The sequence below is a fragment of the Mobula hypostoma genome, chromosome 3 (assembly GCF_963921235.1).
Source record: "Mobula hypostoma chromosome 3, sMobHyp1.1, whole genome shotgun sequence".
Taxonomy (NCBI): domain Eukaryota; kingdom Metazoa; phylum Chordata; class Chondrichthyes; order Myliobatiformes; family Myliobatidae; genus Mobula; species Mobula hypostoma.
In genome coordinates this window covers 217,684,712-217,697,185 of record NC_086099.1, presented here as the reverse complement: position 1 = coordinate 217,697,185, position 12,474 = coordinate 217,684,712, and the positions used below count along the sequence as shown (strand labels likewise).

Genomic DNA, 12,474 nt, shown 5'->3' with positions numbered 1-12,474 from the left:
TCGATGTTTATCCATTTCCATAGATGCTGCCTGATCTGCTGAGTTCGTCCAGCATTTTGTGTGTGTTGCCAGAAATGCTGCATGGGTTTAGCATCAAAGGAGAGAAGGGCAGACATGACGTAATTGCCAAACTTGTATTTTGTGGTCAGTGTTAGCTATACAGGTTTCCCTCACATCTGAAGGTAGGGCGTTCCTATGAAACGGTTCGTAAGCCGGAATGTCGTAAGGCGAAGAAGCAATTACCATTTATTTATGTGTGAAAAATTTGTGAGCGTTTGCAGACCCAAAAATAACCTAACAGATCATGCCAAATAACACATAAAACCTAAAATAACAGTAACATATAGTAAAAGCAGGAATGATATGATAAATATACAGCCTATATAAAGTAGAAATAATGTATCTACAATCATTGCTGCACTGTCCACCGTAGCGAAAATCTCACACAAGCGCTCGCGGCAGAAACACTCTCTCCAGTAACCTTTAAGCTATGAAGCTGCCAAATCATACCAAATAACACATAAAAATATACAGCCTATATAAAGTAGAAATAATGTATGTACATTGTAGTATCACTTACTGGAATCGGGAAGACAGCGAGCACACTGATGATGGTGTGTTAGGCTGAGTCGTCAGAGGCTGGGGTGGTGCAGTGGTCCCCAACCTCCAGGCCGCCGACCGATACCGATCCACAAAGCATGCAGTAGTGCAGCGGTAGCCCGGACTCACCCAACACATCTTAAAGAAAGAAGCCGAAATAAACAAGCTAATTAATTAGGTGCCGCCTGGCATGTAAATGTCGACCCAGATCAGAGGCAACGCAATCGGCAATCGTCTATGACCTGGGCCGACATTTAAGTGCCGGGCGGCACCTAAATAATTAGCATGTTTATTTCGGCTTTTTTCTTAAAGATGTGTTGGGTGCATCCCAGCTACCACTGCATTCTCCACAGCAATGTATCGGTCCGCGGCCCAGGGGTTGGGGTGGTGGGACACTGTCATCGTCGTCTGTTTCTATCAGGGCAGGCAGGTCATCTTCTTCTATGTCTGCCTGCCTCGGTGTTGAAGGTTGAGGTTGGTCATCTGCTGTGGCTGATGTGGAAGGCTTGAAAAACGGCAGTATGCTTGACTGCTTAGCCTCGCGCATTTTTCTATCATACAGTTCTTTGTAAGCACTCAAACCATCTTGCAAATATACCCTAAACCGATGTACCCTTTCAAAATTAAAGTCATACTTTATCATTGCAGCGAAAATCTCACGCAGTTTCTTCACATTCAGTTCCTGGATGACTTCACTTTCGGTCCGTTCGCTACTGCATTCGGTTTTGATTGTTATCCTTTCCTCTTCCAATTGCATCAGCTCTTCATCTATCAGTTCTTGGTCATGGGATGCCAAAAACTCTTCAACATCATCTTCGTCAACTTCCACAAGCCAAACTCACTTCGTCCTTACTTCGTTCACCACGATCGAAACGCTTAATTATGTCTAGTTTTATGCTACGTGTAACACCCTTATGAGCTCTTTTAGGCTTTTCCGATAACTTAGAACTCATCTTGCTAACGGCTGCTCGCAAGCACTTGTTTAAGCAATGCCGGCTAGAATGCAGTTCAGGGGGAGGAGCTTGGCTGCTCGGAGTGTGCGCTGCTTTTTTTCGTAACAGTGAAAACACCTTCTGTTAGCGAAAACAGGTAACTAATGTAGGTCTTTTGTAACAGTGAAGTTTCGTAAAACGAACATTCGAAAAGTGGGAGACACCTGTATTACCTGATAACTCAAGAACCTGTTCATGGTGAGATACATTCTTAAACTTATTATCAAAGTAGTACATATATGTTAACTATATACTACCTTGATACTCATTTCCTTTCTGGCATTTACAGGAAAAAAAGAAATGGAATAAAATTTTACAAGAAATGATACACAAACAGACAAAGACTGACAAGCAGCCCATATTCAAAAGAAGACAAACTGTGCAAATAGAAATCATACTGATAACATGAGTTGTAAAGAGTCTTTGAAAGTGAGTTTGTATGCTGTATACAGTCCAGAGTAGTAGTGAATGAAATTATCCATGCCAGTGCAGGGGACAGATAGTTAAAGGGTAACGAGCCTGTTGGTGTGCGACCTTGAGGCCCCAACAGGAGTACTTTTCAGATTGAGATTTACAGTAGCAGCGTTATGAAGTGACCCAATTTGAATTGTCTTTTGCAGTATGGTTTTCATCAAGCATGCTGAAAGTAAAGTAGAATACTTGTTTATTTATTTATTAGGCACCGTTGGTAGCCCCCAGCACACCGACTGACAGACCTGCTGAGAGTTCAGGCCTGGAGCAGGGACTGGCAGAACTGACAATGGAAAGCTCCCTCCTTCCTCCTCCAATACAGCGTGTAATGGATCCAGGTAAATGAATAATTTTAATTCCACTCTGAAATCAAAGATACTGATGTCAGAAGATCCACAGAAGCTCCCTTCGTTAAAGAAATTAGGTCCTACTCAGCAAACCTGAATTGAAAGATTCCACAAGAATCACTTTGGGCACAGATTTGAGATGAGGGTTAGAAATACACTCAGTGGCCACTTTATTAGGAGCATCTACTCATTAATGCAAATAAATAATCATTCAATCATGTGGCAGCAACTCAATACATAACAGCATGTTGCAGAGGTTCAGTTGCTGTTCAAACCAAATATAATGAGGTAGAAGTGTGATTTAAGTGAAATGATTGTTGGTGCTAGACAGGGTGGTTTGAGTATCTCAGAAACAGCTGATCTAGGATTTTCAAGCACAACAATCTTTAGAGTTTGCAGAGAATGGTGTGGAAAGCAATACACATCCAGTGAATGGTACTTCTATGGGCAAAATTGCCTTGTTAATGAGAAAGGTCAGAGGAGAATGGCCGGACTGGTTCAAGCTGACAGGAAGGTGATAGTAACTCAAATAACCACACGTTACAACAGTGGTGTTCAGAAGAGCATCTCTGAACACACACTTCGAACCTTGAAGTGGATGGGCTACAGCAGCAGGCGACCACACAAGGTTCCACTCCTGTGCTTAATAAAGTGAGTATATACAGGAGGTTCTGGAGGTAGGCATTTCACAGGTGGTGGTGGTTATCAAGAACATGCTGCCGGGGGAGTGATGGAGACAGATACAAATACAATGTGTGAAAGGCATTTGAATCAGAATCAGGTTTATTATAGAACCATAGAAACCATAGAAACTACAGCACAGAAACAGGCCTTTTGGCCCTTCTTGGCTGTGCCGAACCATTTTCTGCCTAGTCCCACTGACCTGCACACGGACCATATCCCTCCATACACCTCCCATCCATGTATCTGTCCAATTTATTCTTAAATGTTAAAAAAGAACCCGCATTTACCACCTCGTCTGGCAGCTCATTCCATACTCCCACCACTCTCTGTGGAGAAGCCCCCCCTAATGTTCCCTTTAAACTTTTCCCCCTTCACCCTTAACCCATGTCCTCTGGTTTTTTCACCCCTTGCCTCAGTGGAAAAAGCCTGCTTGCATTCACTCTATCTATACCCATCATAATTTTATATACCTCTATCAAATCTCCCCTCATTCTTCTACGCTCCAGGGAATAAAGTCTTAACCTTTTCAACCTTTCTCTGTAACTGAGTTTCTCAAGTCCCGGCAACATTCTTGTAAACCTTTTCTGCACTCTTTCAACCTTATTTATATCCTTCCTGTAATTTGGTGACCAAAACTGAACACAATACTCCAGATTCAGCCTCACCAATGCCTTATACAACCTCATCATAACATTCCAGCTCTTATACTCAATACTTTGATTAATATAACCAGCATGTGTTGTGAAATTTGTTAACTTAGCAGCAGCTAAGTAATATTATGTAATTATATTATGTAATACATAATATAGGGGCGGGGGGAGATAAATAAATAATAAAATAATAAATCAATTACAGTATGCATATATTGAATAGAATTAAAAATCATGCAAAAGACAAATAATACATATTTAAAAGTGAGGTAATGTTCAAGGATTCAATGTCCATTTCGGATGGCAGAGGGGAAGAAGCTGTTCCTGAATCTCTGAGTGTGTGCCTTCAGGCTTCTGTATCTCCCACCTGATGGTAACAGTGAGAAAAGGGCATGCCCTGGGTGCTGGAGGTCCTTAATAATTGACGCTGCCTTTCTGAGACACTGCTCCTTGAAGATGTCCTGGGTACTTTGTAGGCTAGTACTCAAGGTGGAGCTGACTAAATTTACAACCTTCTGCACTTCTTTCGGTTCTGTGCAGTAGCCCCCCCCCCCCACCCATACCAAACAGTGATGCAGCCTGTCAGAATGCTCTCCACTGTATATTTATAGAAATTTTTAAGTGTATTTGTTGACGCACCAAATCCCTACAAGCTCCTAATGAAGTATAGTCACTGTCATGACTTCCTTATAATTGCATCGATATGTTGGGACCAGGTTAGTTCCTCAGAGATCTTGACACCCAGAAACCTGAAGCTGTTCACTCTCTCCACTTCTGATCCCTCTATGTGCTCCTTCGTCTTACCCTTCCTGAAGTTCATAATCAGCTCTTTCGTCTTACTAATGTTGAGTGCCAGGTTGTTGCTGCAACACCATTCCAGTAGTTGGCATATCCCACTCCTGTACGCCCTCTTGTCACCATCTGAGATTCTATCAACAATGGTATATTTATAGATGGTATTTGAGCTATGCCTAGCCACACAGTGATAGGAATATAGAGAGTAGAGCAGTGGGCTAAGCACACATCCCTGAGGTACACCAGTGTTGATCATCAGGGAAGAGGAGATGTTATCACCAATCCGCACAGACTGTGGTCTTCCAGTTAGGAAATTGAGGATCCAATTGCAGAGGAAGGTACAGAGGCCTAGGTTCTGTAACTTCTCAATCAGGATTGTGGGAATGATGGTATTAAATGCTGAGTTATGGTCGATGAACGGCATCCTGATGTAAGTGTTTGTGTTGTCCAGGTGGTCTAAAGCCGTGTGGAGAGCCATTGAAACTGCATCTGCTGTTGACCTATTGTGGCGATAGGCAAATTGCAATGGGTCCAGGTCCTTGCTGAGGCAGGAGTTCAGTCTAGTCATGACCCACCTCAAAGCATTTCATTACTGTAGATGTGAGTGCTACCGGGCGATAGTCATTAAGGTAGCTCACGTTGTTCTTCTTTGGCACTGGTATAATTGTTGCCTTTTTGAACTTCCACCCGTAGCAGTGAGAGGTTGAAAATGTCCTTGAATGCTCCCGCCAGTTGGTTGGTGCAGGTTTTCAGAGCCTTACCAGGTACTCCATCGGGACCTTCCGCCTTGTGAGGGTTCACTCTCTTTGAAGATAGCTTAACGTAGGATAGGTGTAGAGGGATAACGGCCTAATGTGGGTGTACAGCATTAGCATGGGGGGAAAGGGTATTGTTGTTGATTTTGTTTAGCAATTTGCAGCCGCCTGACCTTGAAGACATAATGAACGTTTTCTTTAATACCATTCTCTTTGCTGATTGTTGTACTGTTTCGTTGATAGACTGTTACAGAAATTAGATGGCTGAGGTCATGTTGTAATGTATAGAGGCGCCCAGAAATGTAGATAATGGGTCATGGTTTAATCTGTCACTTGTACTCTTGAACAGGTTTTCCGCCTGCTTCCATCGATGTCCCCGTGACTCATGACCTAACCAAAATATTGAACGCGTCACTGTCCTCTTCTTCCTCATCCACCTTTAATGCAACAACAGAAAGCAATACAGGAACGGATGGCTTTCTCACCAATGAAGAACTTGACCTCCACTCTGGTAAGTGTAACGAATAGCCAGCTTTAGTTGTCTTAGGTCCCACACAACCAGGTTTAGGAACATTTACTACCCTTCAACGATCAGGCTCCTGAACCAGTGTGGGTAACTTCACTCACCTCAACACTGAACTGATTCCTCAACCTATGGACTCACTTTCAAGGTCTTTACAACTCATGTTCTCAGTATTATTTATTTACTATTTATTTGGTTTTTTTTTGTATTTGCAATTTGTCTTTTGCCACATTCTTTGTGTGCAGTTTGTCAGTGATTCTGTTTGATTTCTTTGTTCTTCTGTGAATGCTTGCAAGAAAGTGGATCTCAGGGTAGTATATGGAGACATAAGCAGACTTTGGTAATGAGTTTACAGTGAACTTTGAACTTTGCCAGATTGTACACTCCAACACCAGAAACATTACAACAGTCAAAGCTGACTTTGTCTTCCTGCTAATCCCAAGCATAGCCTTTATTTGTGGAGTGTATGTGTGTGTGTGTCATAATCAGGTGTATTATCACTGAGTCATGAAATTTGTTGTTTTGCAGTTAGAGTACAATTTTTTTTAATGTTACAGTAAGAAAGTGTATTAGAAGTGCAGAAAAGGTATTCATGAACTGTTCATAAATCTGATGCGGAGGGGAAGAAATTGTTCCTAAATTGTGTGTGTGAATCCATGAATGCTATTTTGATAAAAATGTTTCATGGTCTAATAAACTACAAAACAATTGGTTAAATATGTTGATTATGTTTCCTAGACAATATTTTAAATTTGAGATGAGATCCCAGTTAAGTGTCACATGGTGCTACAGCACAGAAACAGGCCATTTGGCCCATCTAGTCCATGCTTTAGTTGCTTTGCCTATGAACTTAATTCCCTACCTCCTCAGTTTGTCAACTTGCATTATGCTGCCAGTGGTTATGACTGAATAGACATTAACTGCTCTCATTGCTTTTAAACCAATCCATTGTGGGGAAGATGTGTTGCAATAATTGACAGTGAATGTATCTGATTGACTGACAGCGAATTTGTGTATTGCTTTGTTTCTAATGTAGACCAAGGTGGTGCAGTGACTCCCGAAGGTCAGACCTCTGGTAGTTCAGCGCCCCCTGCTGCTGCTTCCTCACTGGAACGAGAACCAGATCAGGATCTCTTGGACATGACCGCCACTTCATCCCCTTCCTCTGCTGAGATGTCACCAGATACTGCCCAGACAGAGTCTTCACCAGAGGATCAGAAGGAACAGCCGTTGCAAGAGGAAGATTCTACCACCCACGACCCCCAATTGACCAAAGATGAAACAGACGGATTGTTGAGTTGAGAAGACTACACAACCAATGCACAGCAGCACATTAGACTTCTATGGTGACTAATTGCTTTACCTGGGTTTACTTTTAAATGTATAAACTGGTAACTATTGTACATGAAGCAAGCAAATGTATTTAGGCCTGTATCTTTGCTCCTTGTCTGAAGGAAACAACACTGACAATTTCATGGCTTCTGTCATAGTGTGGGATGCCTGAAGTTACTTGTTCCAAGGTGCAAGAAGCAATGAGGAATCTTTCACTGAAAGTTACTGTAACTGTTTGCTAAATCTCTGTTTCTGACCACAGGCCTCCCTTTTCCTTAAAAAAAGTTACCTTAATTTTATTTTTTAATTGTTCAGAATCATTTTTAAGCTACAGTCAGGGGAATGGAATTGGAATGGAAAATTATTCTAATGAAAATATATTTTAAGCTCTTTTTTGGCTTCTAAATATATTTTTCTTCAGTGCAACACTACCGTGGCAACATAGGATTAGTGCTGTTAGATTTTTGGATAGAATTTGAGGCAGTGGCTATGAGCAGAAAGACCGGAAGAGTTCCTGAACTTCAGAATATATTGGGAACTTCAGATCCCTTTGATTATTAAGTCACTCGATTTTATTCTCTGTCCTTCAAGCTGAATGTAGGTAGTTTGCTCAGAGCAGAAAGTTGTTACTGTTTGAAGGAAATGTTGCTTGTTGAGAGTTGGGTGGAATACCAGTGAGATGATTGAGTTGGAGGTGCATATAGAGTAAATGTAAGAGTGTAGAATTTAACACAGTATCAGCTACCTGTCTTTATTGATTTTTCTTTCATATCCTGGTGTTATTTTTTTTCTTTTTCCCAAAGTTAAACTGTTGTCAATAGAAGATATTTAATGTCTCTGGGTTAAATAAATTGCAAAAACATAATTCTTCCACTTTACTACTGAACCAGTGAAACCCGGTTAACTCCCTGGGTACACAACCATTCCGTCTCATTCTCAGGCATAGAAGTACATTGAGAAATGGACATTAATAACCTCTTCTGTGTTTACATATTAGTTCCGTATAACTCGACTTAAAGGACAGTCTAGCTATTGTGTTAACTAGTTGCCTTACTTAAGGCTTTAAAAAAGGCAAACAATTGATTTTGCACTCTTTCTCCAACTATGATAATTCATATCTATGCAAACATTATGATTTTTGGATAACAATTTTACATTTTTTTACTTTCTGCTTTACTGAGGCAATTAGGACTTTGGCCGGTCTTCTCACAGTGGTCAGGAGGCTCTCTGATCTTGGCTGGTGCTATAGTTATGTCCAATTCTTACGGCTTCCCACAAGTAAATTCCAGCAGTAATCACTGAAAGCAGTTGTTTCTTTAGCTATTTCCAAGGCACTTCCTTTGCTATGTCCTGCCACGTTTAAGCCAAAGACTAAACAGCTTTCTACTTTGATTGAAATAATTATTGAAAGTACAGTATAATATACAGAGTTTCCACAGTGTTAATTCTGTATTACCTAAACAAGTCACGTTTAGAATGTGTTGCGGTTTCTTTCCACAAAATACTACTTTGCAGAAGCATAACCTTGCACAATGCATCAGCTTACATTTTAAATAGGTGACTTCAGATGCTGCTTAATATTTGTGCCAATTAATGAAGGGTTTGAGGATTTTTGAAATGCTTTTCCTAGTAACGCACAAGGTACTGACTGATTAAAGTTGTGATAGGGGCATGGTTAATTCTACATGTGGGTAGAATTTTTCTAGTTTCTAGGAACATACAGTTGAAGCCAATGTTCTAACCGGTTACAACGCCAGTAATTTTCCTGTCAACATATTTTATAAGTAGCGCTTTCTTTTAAGTGGGAGTGTTTATTTTTCCTTAATCACTGAACCTTATTTTGTCTGACTGATACTTAAGTTATGGTCACTGTTTAAATGGGGCTTTTTAAATACACTAAGACATAAAACAATCATGTTTACACGTTGCTGGGGAATAATTTAGACTAGATGTGGAACATCTGTACTGCTGTGAGATGTACACTCATTTTGGATCAAAGTAATCTCTGCAGAGCTCGAATGTCGCTCTGTTTTACGAAGATGCTGAGAGACCTTTGAAGTTTTTAACCAAGATTCTCCTGTCAAGATTGCTGTTTGCTAATTCTTGATTTTCCAAACCCACTGATGCCCCCATTTGTTGTATCTCTTATCAAGAACACCGGTAAATTATAGGGTGCTGAAAGACCTCGAACAAGGTCAGAATGATGCAGCTTAAGTGAGCAACTTGCCAAAGGGGATGATGCATAGTATCTTCACCATGGTTTCTTTCAAGAGGTCAATTCTGTTTTCCTAAAGGTTTCATGGCATTGGTATTATACCAATTAATGGGTGTTTATTTAAATAGTCATGTATTAGATGAACAGCCCTAAAATGCTTGATCATCTTCAATTTTTTGAATAGTTCTTGTAGTGCAAATTTTGGTAGACAGTTTGAATTACCAGATGAAATGTGCTGGGTTACTAGTCCACACCGTGACTCTAAATGTTCGCATGACATCAGCATTTCGCCAGCTTTGTATTCACGTTGCCACGAAAATGTTTTCACTGCTTCACGGTTGCACCTTTCCATCATGGCAGGAAGGATCAAATGACCAGGAGGCCAGTCCTGTTAAAATAAAAGTGTTGCCAATGGATTGAACACTCATGCTCACTCCCACAAGCCAGCCTGAACCTCCTTTTGTCAAACCTCCAGCATTCAGTCTGTTTGTGGCCTAGTTTAACTTCCACATCTGTAAGTGTGTTTATGTCGATAGGTGTTGCTTTTCATATAATCTGTACATAAATGACACACTGTACTGGCAATAAGAAATTCCTGAGAAGGTGAATGTTGACAAAAGATAATTGTGTTCTTTTGACAAAAATATAATATATGGTTTTATGTTGAATGATGGGTTAATGAATAATGTCTTTTTGAAAGCATTAAAATTTTTAATGAGTACTACATTTTTAATCTGGTCTGAATTTCTAACGTAAGATCCCATCTAATGGAAAAGTGGCTGGATCGTCCGTTTTGATGACTCTATTGAGTGGGACTTTGTGCTGGCATTGGAGAAGGTCCAGAGGAGGTTTACAAGAATTATGCTGGGAACGAAAAGGTTAATGTATGAGGAGAGTTTGGTGGCTCTGGGCATGTTTTGTATTTGCTGGAGTTTAGAAGAATGGGGATGGGCCAGGGGTGGGGGAGTTGTTTCCTATTGAAACTTACTGAATATCAGAAGGCCTAGACATGGGACATGGAGAGGATGTTTTCACCGAGGGCACAGCCTCACAATACAAGGACACCCCTTTAGAATAGAAATGAGGAATTTCTTTAGCATAAGAGCAAAGGTGTAATGCTGAGGCTTTTTTACAGCATTGGGCCCAGAGGAGCTTCATGAGGATGATTCTTGGAATGAAAGGGTTAACATATGAGGAGCATTTCATGGTTCTGGTCCTGTACTTGATGGAGTTCAGAAGAATGAAGGAGAACTCATTGAAATCTATTGAATACTGAAAGGCCTAGATAGAGTGGATGTGGGAAGGATATTTCCTATAGTGGGTGGGTATAGAACATGACAGCACAGCCTCAGAATAGAGGGATGTGCATTTAGAACGGAGATGAGGACGAATTTCTTTAGCCAGCGGGTAGTGAATCTGTGGAATTCATTGCCACAGATGGCTGTGGAGGCCAAGTTAATGGTATAGACTATTCTCGGGCTTCCAGCCAGGTACAGGTATTGATTTTAACCAAAGTTACGATGGCAAACACTGCCATCTTCATCAGGGATAATGCCTGGGCATGTCTAGTCCAGTGGTACTTGTACCCCTTTGCCCATTCCTCCTGATTGGTTAGTCCTCATCCAATCGGGTTTCTGCTGTCTCTCCTTGTTTACAATCAAATTCCAGTTCGTAGAGCAAGACATTCATCTTTGTTAAAATTCTTTACTTTTAGTTTTATTCCAATGGCTTCTTTTACCAGGCAGTCCCAAAAACCATTGGTGTGGCACAGTTAGTTTTGAACTGTTGAAGTCAATCCTAGGGCTATTGCAAATGCAATATTCTGCTACCACCAATTTCTCCAGGTAACCCAAATGGATAAACCAATGCTTCTTAATGCAGGTTTCCACTGTGCGTTCCGTCTGGCTGATATACACTGCTCCACATTCACAGGGAATCCTGTAAACGCCAGCTGTCCTGAGTCCCAGGTCATCTTTAACCTGCATGAGCTGTGATTTCAGCTTCTTTTAGGGGCTTGTGGATGGTATTAATCCGGTAGTTCTTCAGAATCCTGGTGATCCTTCCAGAAATCATGGAAATGTAGGGAAGACAGGCGGTAGTGACAGGTTCCCCTTGTTAGGTTTCCTGGTTTTTCCGTTGGCCCTTCTAAGGGCCTGATTAACTTCCTTCACTTTGAAGACATTCTGTAGGAATTTTGCGCATAATCATCTTATTTCTTTGTGGAGACTGCCCGGGTCTGAAATAGTTTTGTCATGGTTAATCAAAGGAGAAAGAACTGCTCTACGTTGGGTGGTGTGATGGTGTCTGTTATTGTTGAGGTATAAGTCCGTGTGAGTGGGTTTCTGACAGATGCCATGTCCAATGCTACCATCCATTCTTCTCCATCTCCATCGTAAATTGAATGTTTGGGTGTACGCTGTTCAGATGATCGTGGAAATGTTGGAGTGCCTGGAGTCCATGAGGCCACACTACCAAGCTGTCATCAACATATCTGAAGAAGCATTCAGGGCGTAAGGGTGATGAACTCGGAGCCCTCTCCTCAAAATCCTCCATGTGGAAATTAGCAACAGCTGGCAGGGTGGAGTGGCTGTGGATTGCCCTTGTCACCGGCTACTGCTAATTTCTACAAGGAGGACTTTGAGGAGAGGGCTCTAGGTTCATCAGCCTTACACCCCAAATGTTTCTTCAGATGACACCTTTGTAGTGTGGCACCAACAGTTCCACGACCATCTGAACAGCGTACATCCAGAGATTCAATTTATGATGGAGATGGAGGAAAATAGTTGCCTCCTGTGCCTGGACATTCCAAGACACCTTCAAGGAGCGGTGCCTCAGAAAGGTGACATCCATTATTAAGAACCCCCATCACCCAGGGCGTGCCCTCTTCTTATTGTTTCTATCAGGTTGGAGGTACAGAAGCCTGAAGGCACACACTCAGCGATTCAGGAACAGCGTTTTCCCCTCTGCCATCTGATTCCCAAATGGACGTTGAACAAATGAATACATTCACTTTATATATATATATTTCTGTTTTTGCACTATTTTAATCTATTCAATATACATATATACTTGCTGTAATTGATTTACTTTTTTTCTTATCATGTATTGCA

At 41.2% G+C, this 12,474-nt stretch overlaps 1 protein-coding gene across 1 annotated transcript in view; it reads left to right on the top strand.

Moving 5' to 3' along the window:
* Positions 1-10,080, top strand: part of LOC134344532 (Golgi reassembly-stacking protein 1-like) — a 63,979-nt gene extending 53,899 nt beyond the window's left edge. The window contains exons 7-9 of the mRNA XM_063044495.1: positions 2,272-2,401; positions 5,644-5,805; positions 6,854-10,080. Coding sequence (XP_062900565.1) covers positions 2,272-2,401; positions 5,644-5,805; positions 6,854-7,119 — 558 coding nt within the window. The 3' untranslated portion in view covers positions 7,120-10,080. The remainder of the gene's footprint in view (positions 1-2,271; positions 2,402-5,643; positions 5,806-6,853) is intronic.
* The last annotated feature ends 2,394 nt before the right edge of the window (positions 10,081-12,474 follow it).